This window comes from Larus michahellis, chromosome 7 (assembly GCF_964199755.1).
Source record: "Larus michahellis chromosome 7, bLarMic1.1, whole genome shotgun sequence".
Classification (NCBI taxonomy): domain Eukaryota; kingdom Metazoa; phylum Chordata; class Aves; order Charadriiformes; family Laridae; genus Larus; species Larus michahellis.
Genome location: NC_133902.1, coordinates 1,136,914 through 1,155,286, shown reverse-complemented (window position 1 = coordinate 1,155,286; position 18,373 = coordinate 1,136,914). Strand labels below are relative to the sequence as shown.

Below are 18,373 nucleotides of genomic sequence, written 5' to 3'. Positions count from 1 at the left end.
CTCACGAGGCCAGTTACTGCTGGTAGAGTAAGTTAAGCGGAACGCCTAGTAAGGAACACTGGCCACTCCTGGGTCATCCTTGCAGCCTCATGTCTTCGTACAGAAAGCAAAGACAGTCCAACAAAAAAAAAATGTGAGTACGATAGAGCCATGACAGGTTCTACGAATGGTTTATTTACAGTCTTCATCCCTGATGTGAAAAAATGAAAAGAGCCTTCTTCAACTGCACCAGGTAGATGTCAGCAGCATGCTACATGCCTTAGCAAATCAGCCCGTTGCGTATCCTTGACTGCTCGGCCATGGATTCACACTCAGGCAGTGAACAAAGTCCTGCTGCTCAAGAAGAGCAATTTCAAACCGCTCACCTGTCCCATCGATACGACTCCCTAGAATAGACTTAAGAGCGTCTCATTTTGGCGGAGCAACTCCCGGTGCTCAGAACGAGTTCGTGCTATCAGAAAGGGCGAACAGTTGGTTCCTCAGGGATCTCTCAGCCACCCCTGCGGTGAGACAGCAAACTCAAATACGTTACTCGGATGCGGGAACAAAATGATCCACACGTTAAAGACAGGCCACAACTTGGGTAATTCCCTTCCCATCGTGATCTCGTTCGGGAAGGAAGGAGGGCTTTAACCTGCGACTACGGCACACTCAAGGAAGGGTTTCAGAGCAGTATCTCTCCACTTCCGCTCAATCTTTGATAAATAGTGCATTTTTCCTGAATTCTGGCATTCTCATTTGCTAAGAGGGCCACTCCATTCCTGAAGGCAACGGCTTCAGCATAGCACTTCTTGGTCTTCAGTTTTAAGTCTTTCAGGCAGAACAATCACATTCCGATTCAACCTCGTCCCCTGAAGAAGCCTTCACTTTGCACTCACCTGGCTCAACAGAAGTCAAACCATCTTTAACTACAGCACTAGAGGCCATCCAAAAAAAAAAAAAGGGGATGTATTACTGCATGTTTCCCTCTCAGAGGGAAATTGGACCACCCTTAAAATTCCAGTCCCAGCTGATAAGACCATCACAACTCAGAGGTCGTCCCCCAGAGCAGTGCTCCTGCGCTTGCTGCACAGTGCTGTTTAGGCATCACTCACCTGCTGGGCAAACAAGGCCAATGCGCGTATTCCCTTCTGACAGAGCCACTGCCTTTACACAACTTACACTCAGTTACTCCTGAAGCTTTTGGTTGCCTTTTTTTTTTTTTTTTTTTTTTTACATATTCTAATGTTGAGGTGAGGAAGGGAAGAAGAAAATAATTAGCATAAAAAGTTCGCTGAATTCACACTTGACAAGACCAGCTCTACATACTGTAAAACTGAATACAAAATACACCCCCAAATCCTTCTATGTTCTGTTTAACTCTTTGGAAAGGGAACAACCAGCGTAGTTGAGCAGGAAGAAAGCCAATTTATTTCAGCATAGAAGGTCTGCAATTCATTCCATGTTCACTACGAGTAATGCAGTTATTGCTCTATAAGATAAGACTGGATTGATCATTAACCCCCACCCTGAGTGCTGGGAGTCCGGGTTCCCAACGTTGCCGAGAAGGACCTCCTAAGCCACTGGTATTGAAATAATTAAAAGAAAAATGCCTCGTGAATAATATCTTTTAAAGATGTGATCTTCGAGAAACGTGTAAGTTCCTCAGTTCTTCATACTACCACTGCTTTGTGAATGGAGGCCAGCCTTGGCTCTCCGCGCTGGAATAATGGACTATTTAGAATAACACACTGGAGATAAATTAAGGTAAGAACAGATGATCCAGCTGATCAAATCAAAGAACAGGAGGAACATTAACCTCTTGCACGAGGATGCTCTGAAATTGGAATCCTTTAACTGCTACACGAATCACCCAGAATTTGTTTTACAACCTGTAGTTTAAGTAAGAATTAAAGTTCTTTTCCTTGGGTAGTAGCCTTCAAAACAAAAGCAAACATGACAGGATTCAAGCGTGGACCGTTTCTGCATCAGCCCGCCAGATTCTGGTTTGCCTATTTCACTTCAACGATACAGAATAGGTGCTGCTGACGGCATCACTCCGAGTTCAGCCGTATTTTCAAAGCTGTCACGTTCCATCCATCAAGTTTCCTTGGGAGCAGATGATACCAACGTGGGGGCCTTCCATTCTCATACTTCAGCTACCTTCTTTCCTTTACTTCCTCTGAATAAAAAAAAAATATTGTTCTGTTTACTCTAACATGCTACAATATGTGCATACATAACTGTAGGCGACGCGTGAGTTACTTCAAGATGTGCTTTTTCTTTGAAGTGCGCTTTTACTTTTACAAATTCTACATCAAGGTGGAAGGAAGGAAGGCTGCAGAGTGCTCATACACTGAAGCTGAAGGAACTTTTCCTGAACTGAGTTAAGATGTTTGTTCCAAGGTTCCTATGGACAAACTACTCTATCCCATGCACTCCGGCCTGAGCCAGTATTAAACATTCCAGAAACTTGTTGATTTGTTCGGATAGTTAATGGCAAGGCTGATAGCAGCAATGTTTTTCAGGGCCTAGAAGAGAGAAGGAAAAACAAAGTCACATCAAAGATGCTCCCCAATCCAAAACTGCAAAGAAATCCTTGTATGAAATTAAACAGAAATAGATAAATAACCACCCTGTTTCTAACTGGTCGTCTCCTGGTAGGGCAGTAATCGTCACGCATCCACACAGTTTCCGCAAGGAAACTGCATTTCCAGTGGCTGAAAGACCAGCCCCTTCCCCATTGCCAAGTTTTGGCAGTTGAGAGGTCAAATCGGTAAAACAGGTAGCCCTGATTACACCCGGCAGCCAGCTTGCGGCACATCATCCGACTCTTGAAGACCAGCATTTGTGCTTAGTTCATTCCTCAGTTTCAAAGGCCTGTCATGGTACTGTAAAGCCCAAGTACATTCATACCTATTTTATAAAACTCCACTGGGCTATCAGAAATCATTTTCTATCTGCCAGAAAAATATGACAAAATCGCACATCCCTGGGGTTGTGCAATCTCATTACCTGTGCTGTGCAGCGATGAAGATGATCTTCGGTATTTAAGGCAAGCAAATACTCCTGTAGAGATCCAAGCTCCTGCAGCAAGAAAGCATTCAATGAACACCAACGTTTCTACCAAAGATATCATCCTACTAATTAACGTTAAAATGCTGACCATTTTAGCAGTCCCCAAGAATCAAAGGTATCGGAAATACACACAGGTCTCTCCTGGACACAGTCTGTGACCACAGAAATCAGTTCATTACAGACTGTTCGTATGTAACGTTCAGAATCAACTCAAGGAGAACCACATCCGAATACCTTTAAATTAGTTATTAAATCTGCATTCCTCTCAGAATAAAGAGTAGTTTTAGGGCCTCCGCCTTAGTCAGACACGGAAGAGTCATGGCTATTACTTAAGGTCCCTTGATGGATGGGGCAACACTGTGCCCCTCCATTAGAATCTGCCACCAAATTCCGCAAGAGAAAGCTGTTAATGTTTCTGAAGCATTTGATGTTTCGAAAGCGCTGATGGACTTTGCCAAGAGAAAGGCAAACTGCATTTAGTTTAACACGGAACTACGTATCATTCCCAGCGCTGGGGAGAGGAGGGATACAGAGGAACTGCTTACAGCAACTCTGTTTTCTGTAACAAAGAAGAGTTCTGCGAGTGCTCGATGAAGAGGAAGGAGAATACCAGGCTTGGCCATGTCATGACCAAAGTTGTTTTCCATATGGGTGAAAAGCTGCCAAAGTGGCTTCAACAAGGTGAGGTCACAGTCCCTGAAAAAAAGTAATTTAAATGAAATAGTGAGTAACCATGATCTTTTTGGGGAGAAAAAAATAAAAAAAAACACCAAACAAATTTAAGAGAATAAAACCACACAGTTTTGACAGAGGTATAAATAAAGGAAGAAACACAAGAAGCATTTTCAAATCTAAATTGAGTCAAGTGTTTCAGCACAATGACTTTCATTCTGAATCAGTGGAGAAGATCTTATATCCACGAATATGTCTAAATGACATCTCTAAAATGGACTGGCCACCGAAATGAGGACTTAAAAAACCCTACATATATCACTTTGCTAAATGCTCTAGCTCCACGGCCTGAAATTATACAAAACCGAACTACAGCACTGGGCAGACGATGCCCTTGTTTAGGGCAGACAGGCAGAAATTGATATATAGCTTTAAAAATAATTCCAACCCCGCATCCTTCCTACTGCTGAGTTAAAGCCAGCTAATCAAATGTCACTTATCATACAGATAAGATGACAGATATCATTCAATAGGGGATAAAGGGGGCGAAACTCAATTTCAGAATCTATCATCAGATTAACACAAGAAAAATATTAAATATTATAAGCACAATGGAGACTTGATCTTTTAGCAATTAAATTTGTTGTCCACATGACAAAGCAGACATTTTCTGATGAGAAAAACCTAAGGGAACTTGAAAAGATAATAAATCAGTGACTACAAATAATACCAAAATAATTTTTTTCCGAGTTAGATGTAGATCGCCGTATCTAAAATTTGCAGAGAGCAATGGTTCTATGTAATTGTCCGTTTTTATTGCTATATGCGAATATACTTTTTGACTTCTCTTTATCCAAGTAAGATAGTGGGATGCTCTTATTTTCGTGACTTTGTAAAACCAAAAGGACATAACCGAGATAAGTGTCAGCATTCCGGCACTGTTGCCTTTCTATCGAGTTAACGTGACTATACACATTCGCAAGAGACTATAAAGCTCAACATTTTTTGGAATGTGTATTTTCACAAAACACACACATGCCATACACACTTCATCAGTAGCGCACCTATCCCTTCTGAAACTCAATTACAGGCTTAGTGGCACAACTAAAAATAATAATTTAAAAGTAATTTACTTTACACAGAATCAGATCATCATTTCACCAGTTTATTATTCCATCCTCACCTTAATTGTGAGGTTAAGTTAACCTAATACAAAAAGAATAAATTTCTAGAAAATGAATTGAAATCTGGTTTTTTGTCCTGTTTTGGGGCGGTTTTTTTTCTTTACAACAACATCTGAATTCATTGGACCTTTTTTAAAAGCCAAAAAGAAGAGAAAATGTTTTTGAAAAAAACTCCTTATAAGTTTCCGCTGTCAAGGCTCTGTGATTTGTATCCAAAAGGCAAATGAAGAATACCTACTTCAAATCACGGTTTTCTGGCTTCAAGATATTCTCAGCTTAGTCACTTTTTCTTCTCCTGCCCTTTGCCTTTCGGCGCACAACGCAGAACAGCGCACTTACCTCTGGGCACTGCACTGCACTATCTTCAAGAGCAGGTGGATAGCCTTCAAACGCTGGTGGCCCGTCTGACGGCACGCTACCCCCACCTGCCATTCCCAGATTTTGGCCAGCGGGAGGTGAGGAACTACCCTTTCCTCAGACAGCATCTGCTTTAGAATTTCAAACCCTGGGAAAAAATAAAAATAAAATAAAATAAAATAGCTGTTACTTTCATAGGGACCCATCTGTTCCTAGGCTCAGTTTTCTCCACATACAAAGTATTGCTCTGGCAAGTAAGACATATTGAACAAAAATACAAAAAAAAAATATTTCTGAGATAGTTCTACACTACATCCTGACATCACAAGTCTATTCTGGGGCAGAAAAACCTAAGAAAGAATCCTATCTGAAATAGAAGTTTTGCCCAAATGAGGCAAACAAAACACAGGTCCTCGCTATTGTGTGATTTGCGGTAGTTTTGCTGATTACAAGTCATCCACCAGCTTCAATTTCGCTAAAAATATTTAATTTCTAAAATAAACTGATAAAAGCTTTCATGCTATATCTAGAAATTAGATCCAGAAGCAGCCTGTTCTAATGGATAACTACTTTTTAAAAACAAAATTACAATTATTTCTGTTTCCAATTACAGCACCTTGGAGTGTTTACTAAATCCTGTGTGTAATTACTGTCATATAATGAGACTTTGAATGCAAAAAACAGTATTACAATTGTTACCTCCAAACCTCTGTGAAGATTTGGTATTTCTAGCATAAAGTCACAGCAAATAAGAGACATTAGTCAAGTTTTAACTTGAACTAGTTACTTATTTCCAAAACGCTGGAGAAAGCAAATTTTAAGTCAGTAAAAAGGGATAATCACAAGTCTGTCAAAGCTTGGCAAAATAACTTGAAAAAGTCCTTTCCGATACATTCTGGGTGGTGCTTACCTGTCTGAAACCTTCCAAGATGCCCCGCTGTCACTGTAAACTTATAACCCCACTCAGTGTTACTCATGTCAGAAGTAAATCGGTAATAGAGTGTGTCCCCTGTGTACGAGGGAAGGAAGAAACCCCACATTATTACCTGCCCGTTGTTTTCACTATCACAAATACAATCCAAATGAAAACTCTGTCATAAACGAATCCTGGGTATCATCATTCAAGAGAGGTGAGCTTTTACTTTTTGGTAATTACGAAATGCACAGAACAGTATGACAAACAGGAGGCTGAAGCAAAACGCAGAACGGTTTCCCCTGCATAAAGACAGTTACCAGGATAACATCTCTTATATTTTTGTCAACTACATGGAAGAAGAGGGAGTTAAAGAAACTCTACATTGTACACAGTTGAACTTCACTTTTCTAATTGTGTTTATGGATCGGTTATGATTTATGAAAAAAGAGCCTCCACATAGACAGCCAAGCTCACAGACCATTAAAGGTTAAAAAAAAAAGTGAAAGTGAAGTTGCGCTGCTTTTACGTGTCAGAACATTGACTTGCACACTGTTACTCTAAGGAGCAAAACTTTTAAACTTAGCCACTTAAAAGCGGAAGAACTATCAAAATGTTTGATCATTTTACAATCAGACAGTGGAACATTCAAGAAGTTCTTGTCATTGCAGTATCTACAGCTTCACAGAGACAAACACCGGCACTTAGCTGTAACGCTAAAGAAAATACATCCTTACCTAGAGTGCTCTGTAATATTAGAGCTGCTTAAAACTTAGAGTATCCTACTGTTCCATGAGAAACCCTGTCACCCTGGGACAAGCATGCTGGTTTTCACTGGGAAGCAGAATTTTCAAAGATTCACAAAGACGAAAAATTTTGAAAACGTTTTAGGGTTTTCAATAATAAAAAAAAATAATCTAAAACCCTGTTCCCCTTTTCATCACGAAATGAAGCCATTTCTCTATCCTACTCCTACGAGTCCTGAGAAAGCCCTGCCATCAAGTGAAAAGCCCAGAAGCCTTCAAATGCCTGGTTCCAGCTAATGCCTGCTGAGTGAAATCAAGAGCCTTAATCCAGACAGCCTTGGCTGGAAATAAAAGTTTCACAAGGTGAAACTCAAGTTTCACAGCCAAGGCTGCTCCAAAACAATGGCCCTCAAAGTTCAGTTTCTTGGCAAACGTCTGCAACTCTTTGGGAGGAAAAGGAGGACAGCAAGAAGTTCATAAAAATCCAAAAGTGTTTCTACAGACCCACATTTGTTTCTAACTAGCACCTTGTAACCTAAACTGCTTGCTAAGAAAGTTCCTAAATCTATTGACAGCTACTGACAGCATCACAGAATCACGGAATGGTTTGGGTTGAAGGGACCTTAAAGGCCACCCAGTGGCACCCCCTGCCCTGGGCAGGGACACCTCCCACCAGCCCAGGGTGCTCCAAGCCCCGTCCAACCTGGCCTTGAACCCCTCCAGGGATGGGGCAGCCACAGCTTCTCTGGGCAACCTGGGCCAGGGGCTCACCCCCCTCACACCAAAGAATTTCTTCCTCAGATCTCATCTCAATCTCCCGTCTTGCAGTTTGAAGCCATTACCCCTCATCCTAACACTACATATCCTTGACAAACATCTCTCTCCAGCTTTCTTGTGGGCCCCCTTCACATTTCTGGAAGGGGCTGGAAGGTCTCCCTTCAGCCTTCTCCAGGCTGACCCCCCCCAGCTCTCTCAGCCTGTCCCCACAGCAGAGGGGCTCCAGCCCTCCCAGCATCTCCGGGGCCTCCTCTGGCCCGGCTCCGACAGCTCCGTGTCCTTCCTGTGCTGCGGGCTGTGGAGCTGGACACAGTGCTCCAGGTGGGGTCTCACCAGAGCAGAGGCAGCGTCAGCTCCCTCGCCCTGCTGGCCAGTACTCGAAGTTTCGAGCTCCCTGCAACGCTGCAGTGCTCAGGGGGTTAGAACAACTTCACATAAGCAGCACGGGACCATGCAGTCCTTCAGCTCACAGCATTTGCTACTGGCGTTGTCAAAAATGCGCTTAGAGAACACAGGCTGAAGTTGTCAAGTCAAAAGGATTTTTTTCGGCTGCTCTCTGTGTCAACAACTGGAGACAAGGCATTGGCACACACTCTTTATTTGCTCTGAGCGCTACTATAGCACACAGGCAAGAGATAAGCTTATCTGTTTGTTGTTGTTTTTTTTTTTTTTTTTTTTTAAATGTGCTTCCTGTGGAAAGTAAGACAAGGCAGAAACAATGTAAGTGAATATTGTGCAGAACAAGGACTGTGTTGGAACAGAATCAAGATTAAACTTTGTTTCCAGTAGCTAAGTGCATGCTTTGACTGTGGCGTGGAAAAAAAAGGTCAAGTAGCAGAACAACAGATAAGCCTACTTTCAAGAAACAAACGCAAGAGCAGCACGTCAGAGCAAACAGACTGGGATAAGAAAAGGAGTTTTTTTCCCCACACATCTCAGGGACATCTGCCTTTAACTGCCATCTTCCAGTAGTTTCTCTCAAGAGTCCTGGATACCAGCAATTCCCTCTACATTTGCACTTTGAAACACCGCATGTTCACCTGGAAGCTCAAAATCATTCCATTTCTGCGGAGACCCACTGAAGCTGTGCCGATCCTGCTGGAAATCACTGCTGCTGGACATGAGCAACTCATCGCAGCCTTCTTCTGTATTACACTGAGAGTCAAACTTGATCGAGAGGTAGATAGCACCGGGAATGTGAACTTTATCCTGAGAAATAAACATAACATCTCTGTATACTGCAATACCATACCACCAACAAGCTACTTAACTTCCACCATACGAGCAAGGGAGATATAACAAATAGTACAGCATCTCCACGGGGAAAACCCCTCTTTTGTTAAATTAGCTCCTGATAAAAATAACAATGTAAAGCATGGCCTATTGTTTGCATTAGTTGGTGAGTGTAAAAATTAATTGCTAGCAACGCTTTGCTTTTTAAAAACCGATAATCGTTGCTGATATTGATGTCTTTGCCATATCCTAAAGGTTTATACACATTTTAACAATAAGAATCAGAAGTCTAAGAGCTGCAGGGGAAAAAAAAAAAATCCCAAGACTGTTCAGAGGCAATAGTTACTTACCAATATATAACAGAAAAATGCTTTCAAACAGTAGCAAGAAAAGAAAGTCAAAAGCTGTTTGTGTCAGAAGATAGTCTAAAATGAGGAATACAACACAGACAGACTCCACTCCTTGTTTCTAACAGCACAAGGAAGTAACAGGCCAAGTGAAACAGGCCTTTGGATGAAAGGGTAGAAGTCTTTGCTCATTAAGGCCCTGAAACCATTTAAGTATACGATCTGCTTCAAACTCACGCCTAGTAAAGCCATTTAAGTTACGCACTTTTTGCATGATTGAATTAGGACCACATAAAAGCGCCTTATTGAACACATTTCTTCACAGGGCAAGGCCTCGGTCGTTTGGCATCAGCCTCTTCAAAAGCAAGGCTGAAGAGGTGCTTCTCAGGCGCTCGGAGCGCAGAAGTCCCCTGGATGTGCGCGTGGAGTGCTGGGAAACTCCTGCTCCAGCCACCTCGATGCCTTTCAACTAGTCTTCAAACCATGCAAATCCACTCCGCTGCAGTACGCGTGTAACATACCTCAAAATTCGTATTGTTGTTGTAAGGATGTTTAGATTCGCGCATCTGGACGGCCATTCCGGGCTCCTCCATGAACTGGCAGGCCGTCAGCGCCATCGTCCCCAGCATGCTCTCACTGCACCCCTGCAGCACCTTCTGCAGAATCTGGGGAGAAGCAACACCCCACGTAAATACATTCGGCCACCAAACCAACATATACAGCCTTACGCGCTGGTGAGTGACACACGTCATTTCTAGCCACACGTTTCCCAAGAGAGAACCGAGGTACTAGCAAGAAACTAGACAAATTCACAAGTGAGGTCTACACGTATCGTCTCCGTAAGTGCAGATTTTGCTCTGTCCTCAGTTCCAGATCTTTCAGTCTTTACCTAATAAAAATGTGACAGCTATTAGCTACATCTCTTTTCACAAATGCTAGAATCAAGGCTAATCCGTAATTAACAGTAAACTAAAGCTGGAAACAAGGAAGACAAACAACTTTGTTAACATACTAAAGAGACACCTTTATCTTCTACATCTACAGCTTTTGATAGAATAGAATATCATGTCTTAGCCTTCAAAATGTACAACTCATGTACAAGAAGGAATGATTAAGTATCGGTTAAGTGGCTGCAGTGTTTGAAAGCACCAGATGCAAGAGCTGTGTCTTTAAAAATACAAATAAATGACATTTCGTCTATCAGGACACACTGATAACTCAGAACAACCTGAGTCTCCACTTTTCTTATTTTTCAAAAGCACACAAAAGCTCTGAATCAGAGTCCTGCTACTCCAGCCCCTTTCCAGGTCATTATAGCAACCCCTTACACCTCTCCACCTGCCGTTTTCTAACTCCTTCTATAAAACGTAATGCAAGCTCAGACCAAAAGGCTCATCTCCAAATCAGCCAAAAATTGATTTCTTGGGGAAAAGAAATTTAAAAAACAAAGGCAGTATGCAGCATAGTTCCCTGAATGCACTCTTTGCCTCCACACACTTGCAGAACAGCCGAAGACAAAGGCTACGCTTTTGAATTTAATATGCCTTAACAGATTTTTTTATTCTATCGGTTCGTCCTGCCATTTTCTGAACCTATATAAACACCCTGCAGCAACAATTTCAATGACATACTGTGTCAAGAACCAGTTCTTTCGGTTTGTTTTGGACCTGCCACTTATTACCTTAATCTGACACTCCTTTGTTTTCTTACCGGGAGGGCCAGTGAATACTACTTGCTGTTAACTTCTGTATCTGCTTACTGTTTTAAAACTACAGAGAGGGAGGAACAGACTTTTTCATTTCTCCTCCTCCCCCCACGACCTCACAGGGCAAAAATCAGGAGTGAAGAAAACTAGTTGGTTCCTCATACTGAAGTTATTCCATGGCTATGATAATCCTGCCACTCTTCTCCAGACCTCTTCCAGTTAAACTACCTCTTCTTTTTCTCTCTCTCTTTTTTTTTTTCATTTTCATTTTTTAATGAGATGAGGGAGTCAGGTCACATGCTGAAGCCCAGGTGAGAGCACACTACTGGTTCAGTGGCATACCGACACCTTCTGGTTTATTTTACCCCCCTTTGAAGATTCCCAGCACTTGATTCGCTTCAATTGCTGTGAAGCATTGAGCTGACATTTTCATTACAACGTTCTATTTTCATTCCACCATCGCTTCCCCCAGGGTAACAGTCAGCTCCTCAATGGAGTAGCAGGTACGACAATACACACGTTGAGATGTAACACAAAGCCGCTTTCAAAATGGACTGCCTATTTTCCCCGATTTCTGTATAAGATTTATTTTCCCATATATCTCTTTCACAACTGAGACTTGTCTCCACAAAACTAGTTTTTCCATTTTCTGTGAGCAAAATCAGTACGTTAAGACACTGACAGATTCCAACTGCTTTTTCAGAAGGCGTTTAAATTTTGGAGTTTCGATTTAGTTTAAAAAAGGAACTGCAAGTATTTTTGTTAGTCAGAGTCTCGTGGCATGTAGGCACAGGGCTTGTTCACAAGCATAGGTGAAATCCACTTACTTTTTCCCACAACTGCTTTTCCTCTAGCTGCATAAGCATGTCCAGTATGTATGTCATATGCGCTGGGCCACTAAGATCTAGGATTTCTTCATTTATCGCCACGTCATCTGGCCACTCGGCTAACAACGACGCCAGCACGTGCCTGGCGTAAAGAACAGCAGTTGCCTCATTTACACGATACAGGTAGTCTCTCACAGCCTTTTTACTTCTAGAGTCCAGCTCCTTGTGCAAGAGTATTGAACTCTTAGTGCGCCGTTGCTTGGCGTAACTAAGCTGTAGATCACTCTCGGTGTTGGTTATCAGTTTCTGGGCGACTGGATTGGTTTCTTCTGTTGCTTTATCGCAGAGCGCAGGCTTCGACTGCAGAAAAGAAATGCAAGTTTTAAAATAGGCTCTCAACAATTTACTTCCATATCTTTAGATGTCTGACCAGTCCGTCAGACTGCAAGCTGGGTTTACAATGAATCTGTCTTTTACATACTGAAAATCAGATGCAACAAACACCACAAAAGTGTGATCTCTCACGCACCTACAGGGACAGAATTCCTCAAAAAGACTGTTTATGAAAACAGACGTCCCTATACTCTGCTGCATTCGTGACTGTACACACGACTGGAACCAGCAGTTAGAATTCTAACCAGAAGTGTTAATTTAAGCTGACCTACAGAGGTAAGGCAACAAAGTACCATCCTATTTGTGACACAGAATGAGGCGAGTTGGGAGGGACCTTTGGAAATCATTTGGCCCAAATCTGACTTAAAGCTGAGCCTTGATTCAAAAATCAAGGCTTTGTCCAGTTAAGTTTGGAGAATTTCCAGGGGTGGCTATTTCACAGCCTTTGTATAAGCTGTTGTAAGGCCTTGTTTTTTTAATTATGTGAAACTACTTCAGGAAGCCCTTGACCCACTTTACTGTGCAACTGATATACAGCTGTGCTGGTGATACCGCACAGCCAGGAATCAGCACCCAAAATACAGCAAAGAGCTGTGGGACCAGGCTATTGAATGCGAAACCTTGCAATTGTAGAGCCTACTTTACAAGACAAATTCATTGCTTCCTTGTCCTGCTGAAATTACTGTAAGATAACAATAATATGCTAAAAGAGTAACGCTTAGGGCATAAGCTTACAGTAATTAGATACAATCTCTCTTGTACAAGGAGAGGAAATTACAGCGTGCAATCACAATTTGTTCTCCTGACCTGAGAATCAAGTTCTCTTACTTCCTTAAGGAAAAAATTACAAGGAAAAAATATTTGATTCTTGTTGTACCCGCTCATTCATTCTGACATAAAACATTAACAACGGTTCACTTCGGATGTTAAAGAAAAAAAATTCCGGGTTTGAAGTTACTAAACAAAACTGAAGTCACTCAATGCCTAAATTAATTATTTTGCAACTGCTCCTTTTCGTGGAGAGGTACGTACCAAACAGGGTAAGATGATCATATCTGTATCCACCGCTTTTGAACTCTGCTCCTCCAACCTCAAACGCTTGCTGGGTTGCCATTTCTGAGCCAGTGTTCGGATCCTCTCATCTGTTGTAATTACATCTCCATCAAACCTTAAAAGAGGAAAAAAGAAAAAAATACACAAACATGTTTCAAAAGTAATGCAAACCAAAGTAGTGCAATTAAATGTAAATTACATCTTCCCACCTTCTGTTTTAGAAAGATTCATTAAACTCTACCTATATTTATCATATTATGTTAACTAGCTTCCCTGTTCTAACAAGTCAAAGGTTTTAAATGTCATAAAATTGCTCATCTCTGTGAGAACGTGGTGGCTCCGCGACATGCTTTGATTACTAGAAGCCACGTGTAAGCTCTGCGTTCTCCCCCAGTTAGGATAATTTAGAGACATAGTAGATCTTCATATGGGAATCATCGTATTGAAAAGAACATGCAACGTATTTCAGAAGATGGTGACTCGTTTCCATAAATACAACTTAGTAGGAGTTTATTTCCTTACTTTTTCACACATGAAAACCAAATCGTATCCTTGGAACAATTTCTATTTGGCACCTATTAGATTTTAGATCACTGCCCACATCTAGTAACCTTGTTTTTCTGCTGGGCCCGGGCTTCCACATACCTCTTTTGAACTTCCAGGAAAAAAGAATCTGTTCTTTTCATTTGCAATTCATACATGGCTCGAAGAATATGGAGAGGTGCGTTAAGTGCATCATGTGTCATCTAAGCAAGGAGACAAAAACCAAAAGAATAAAAAAGATGACATTACAGGGGAAAAAGAAGTGTGAGTTTCTTTCAGGATGATCTAGGTATTATTTTCCCACTAAGCATATAGGTAGAGAATTAATGAACTTAATATCTGGATTAATAAAAATTAAAAGTAATTTAGCAAAAAGCTTTATAATGATTTCGTAGTGTTCATCACTGTAGTTCTAGTTTATTTCCTTTAGGTAGTGGTACATTGGAATCACAGACCCATGTAAATTTAGAAGAAAAACAGTCATATAAACTACCAAACATTGTATGCAACTAGCAAATTCACAGTAACTTCAAAGGAGGTAAAATTAAGTTTTAAGTACCAAGAAGCATATTTTGGTGGCTTCATCCAAACCCTCCAGAGGATCAAGCTTGTTCTGCTCTAAATCGACAGGACCAACAACGGGTTGCTCCACATCTTGATCTTGTTCCCTTTCTTCCAGTTCAGTATCCTCACGTTCAGCCAGGGAACTGATCTCTTTCTTTGAGGAATACAGCATTATTGACAAAATCTGCGCAGAAAAAAAGGTAGTATATGGTGTGACAGCTGTAAATATTATGAGTGTATCTGCAATCAGCATTTTATAAGAACATTATAAGATTTGGACAGTGCTTAACACATGCTATTCTAAAAAGAAGCAGCACCTAAAAAAAGAAAACAAAACCAAACTAATACACAAAACCAAATCGTTTCCCACTTCACAAATGAGTTACACCTTCCCGGCTGTTCCAAAGACAACTTAAGTGATCAGCCGAAAGTGTAAAAAATTGAGAAAATAATTATTTCACCATTTCAGTACGTCAAGGATTTAAGGATTCTTAGACAAGAACAGAGGAGAGGTGACTATCGCCAAAAGGCCTGCCATGCCCCTACAGATTCTTCTCCTTTGAAAATATCCCTTTGGCTTCAGCACAGCCAACAGCAGTACTCCTAACAGCAAGGAAGCGTTACACATTTCCCTGGTCCCCCAGTTTGCGCCTGCCTCAGCTCTGAGGAGTAACACGGGCAGAGCTACGGCGAGACATTGCAGCGCTCAGGGCAGACCGCTCACTCGGCAGGATGCTGGGATGGGGCTTGGGGCAACCTGGTCTAGCAGGAGGTGTCCCTGCCCAGGGCAGGGGGTGGGAATGAGATCATCTTTAAGGTCCCTTCCAACCCGAACCATTCTGTGATTCTGTGAGGTGGGACACACCTCCCGGCGGCAGGGCTGGGGGCAGTGAGATCCCACATGCCAGGTCTGATTCTGCAGTGTTTCTAACCTACCACCTGCAGCAGCTTCTCAGAATTCCAGGGCTTTACTCTTTCTCTCTCTTATTGTTGCTAAAGTGGTAAGTATGAATTAACACAACTCTTGCCTATGACAAAACATAACTAACAGTTGAACCACACTTACCTTCCTGCAATTAATGAACATTCAAAAAAAGCGCGCCCACATGCATGTTGATGTCCCCAAACTGCGCTGCAGTAATACCTTGTACATGTCTGAGTAATGCAAGTAATATTTTGCTTCAAGATTAATTATTATTTTTTTTAAATTGAAGAATGGCATTTTCAAGAACAGTCCAAATAAAATTCATTAAAGAAACTTAGAAGGTGATTAATGCCTCATCTTGCAAATTTCTTCCAAATACAATCAGATGAATTGAAATCAGCTCCTGCTTTAGAGAAGCTGGACTATTACGATGACACAAGTATGATGGACAGAGGAAGGCAGATTCAGGGATACAGTTAAGTGAACGTTTTTATAAAGAATAATTAGAAATTCTCTTGGGACTTTCTTCACAAAGGGGAAGCACAGTGCCATAACCTTTCATGCCGTGTAAAAAGCCTGACTTTTTACAAAACGTAGCTTTTCTTACCTCCAAGTCTCTGAGAAGCCAGGTCTTGCTGAAGCCAGTTCCTTTGCTACATTTCTTCACTAGAAGCTTGAGTAAACCAGACTGAAGAAAGGCAGCTTGGATCTCCTTAAAACCATGAATCTACACACACAGACAGACACAAATAAGTAAGTAAAAAGGGAACGATGCATCACAATGCTTGCAAGGCCTTATCACACAGCCTCAGATAAATTTCCTGCCCAGATGAACTACGTTAGGAATCTTTTTCTTTCATGTCCCTAAAACACCCCCAAAATACAAAACCCCACTTCAAATGCCTTAAGAGCATCACCTATGACACACACAGTAGTCATTAGGTAACTGTCTTGCTCCGACAGTCCAATAAAATACTGATCCCCTCTTCAAATAACTCAGGAGTAAGAAAAGGGGCAAGCGAGCTTCAGCCCATAGAGTGTTATCCCTATAAATTTCTTCTTCTTTTTTCATGAATGGTCAGCCCCCCCGGAGGAAAAGCGATCCAACTTTCAACTCAGGCTCACAAATGCTATTTAAAGCCTACCAACATTTTCAGCCCTCTACAGACAGGGGTTAAAAGCAGCCAGCTGTGAGAGCAATGAACTTGTGTTAGTTCCCCAGTGTGCTTAGCCAAATTCCTGTAGTGCAAGGTAGAATTTGAACTTTTCTTTACCTATTATATTCAATGCGTCAGGCAAAAGATACCTTAAGTGTTCTGTAAAGCCCCTTTAGAGCGAGCGACAAGACCCAAGTTGCTTCCACTGCCTCCGCGTAGCTGCTGTCCATGCTGGTCTGCAGAAGGTGCGTGGATATAAGCACAAAGTGCTGGAGGTACTGTCTCAGCTGGGCCTGGGAATCACTGCCTTCTTGTCCGCACTTCTGAATCAACTGGTAGTCTTTCACTGCAAGAGAGAAAAAACACAATTCACTAGGTTTGTCCTAAAATGTTGTGAAATCACCCTTTACCGCTACATGTGAGTAGGCTGGGACATGAACACGATCCATACATGAAGTATGTTCTAATAATGGTCTTGTACTAAAATTATCTCAGATTCATCGTATGGTCAAGAAAATACCTCATTTTTCAGTGCAAGTTAAAAAAATCCTAGGTAACTTCTGTCCACAGCTGATTTTCTGCACATATTTGCACATAAAACAGTACGGCATACAAAGCAGCGCATGTTGTATTTTACAATTAAAATGGGGAAAATTCTGACCTGCAGTTGATACAATGAAATAAAACTTGCTGGTCTTACTGTTCAAAGCATCAACAACAACAACAAAAAGCTTTTCTATTAAAAACTTTCTTCAATATCAAAAAGCAGTTTGGCCTGTTGATTTTTCCAAGTGTCTTTTAAACAACTTCAGTAGTTAAATCTTAGGACAACCTTTTCTTTATTAACTTCACAATTTTAGATCACGTGTGCCAAAGCTGAAAGCCCTCGCTCCTAGAAATCCAACTGATTATTTGTATGTTAAACATTTAGCTTGAGTAACTTTTAAACAAGGTGAAATACACGAAGAAAATTCTGGTACAATGCACGGGACCCAGGAGGCAGCAGCTGTCTCTGGGTTTTTGTTATTGTTTTCTGGTGGGTTTTGTTGTTGGGTTTTTTTGGTGCCTTTAGATACCATAACAACCAATACATTCTACCAACATGCCCTGAAATTGAATATTCTAAAGTATCCAGACATTTCCTGGAGTACACACGACTTCATGCTGTATAGCTCCTTTTAATGTTTGTGTCAAACTTTAGGGGTATCCAAACTGTTTTGAAAAGTTCTTCCAGACAGGAGGAAAGCAGAGACGATAAGACCCCTGACATTTAATAAAGCACACGATTAAAGGAGTTAGGCTTGTCCTCACGGCATGCTTTTTTACAGGACCAGGAAAGAACAGCCAACACAGCATCGTTTCAGAAGCAATCAATCAATAACGGGTATGTTTGTGTTCGCTCTTGGTCTTCATTTGCCCATAGTAGTACACCTTGCCCACAGTGGAAACAGGCACTTTATAAAAATGCAGAGTATTTTTTAAGCAACAAAGTAGACTATCCCAAAAATGTTCAGGCTCTGAGTACCTTTCCTTTATATAGCAGCACTGAAGTACACGGAGGCAGCATGAACGTTTTTTAGATTTGCAATTGTTTTAAAACATTAAGCGCGTGTTTGTAAAGGCTAAGACACAAGCAGTAAGCAAATCTCAAAACAGAAACAATTGCTTAATCAAAAGCATATTTCTGAGATTTCTCAGTTAGTAAAACGGTCTCAAGCGTTTCCTAAATGCTTTTCTGAATAAAAATAAACGGCAGAGTTTTAAAAAGAAAATGAGTCTCCACAATCTTTACTGCAGAAGCTTCACAATTCGATTTAACCTAAAAGCAGAAAATCAGGTGATTACTAGTAACGGCATTCAAACTCTGCAGACCCGCACAAAGGGGTCTAGTCAAAATATGCTTTTGGGTATCCATAAGAA

General features: G+C 41.3%; 1 protein-coding gene across 2 annotated transcripts in view; it reads right to left on the bottom strand.

Moving 5' to 3' along the window:
• Positions 1–1,387: 1,387 nt before the first annotated feature.
• ZZEF1 (zinc finger ZZ-type and EF-hand domain containing 1) overlaps positions 1,388–18,373 on the bottom strand; it is a 57,977-nt gene continuing 40,991 nt past the window's right edge. For both annotated transcript variants that reach the window (XM_074595161.1, XM_074595162.1), the window contains exons 43-55: positions 16,603–16,799; positions 15,904–16,023; positions 14,367–14,555; positions 13,910–14,010; positions 13,244–13,379; positions 11,819–12,178; positions 9,808–9,951; positions 8,747–8,915; positions 6,181–6,279; positions 5,253–5,418; positions 3,603–3,753; positions 2,995–3,066; positions 1,388–2,510 (exon numbers count right to left, since the gene is read on the bottom strand). In XM_074595161.1, the coding sequence (XP_074451262.1) occupies positions 2,436–2,510; positions 2,995–3,066; positions 3,603–3,753; positions 5,253–5,418; positions 6,181–6,279; positions 8,747–8,915; positions 9,808–9,951; positions 11,819–12,178; positions 13,244–13,379; positions 13,910–14,010; positions 14,367–14,555; positions 15,904–16,023; positions 16,603–16,799 (1,979 nt within the window). In that variant the 3' untranslated portion in view covers positions 1,388–2,435. The remainder of the gene's footprint in view (positions 2,511–2,994; positions 3,067–3,602; positions 3,754–5,252; positions 5,419–6,180; positions 6,280–8,746; positions 8,916–9,807; positions 9,952–11,818; positions 12,179–13,243; positions 13,380–13,909; positions 14,011–14,366; positions 14,556–15,903; positions 16,024–16,602; positions 16,800–18,373) is intronic.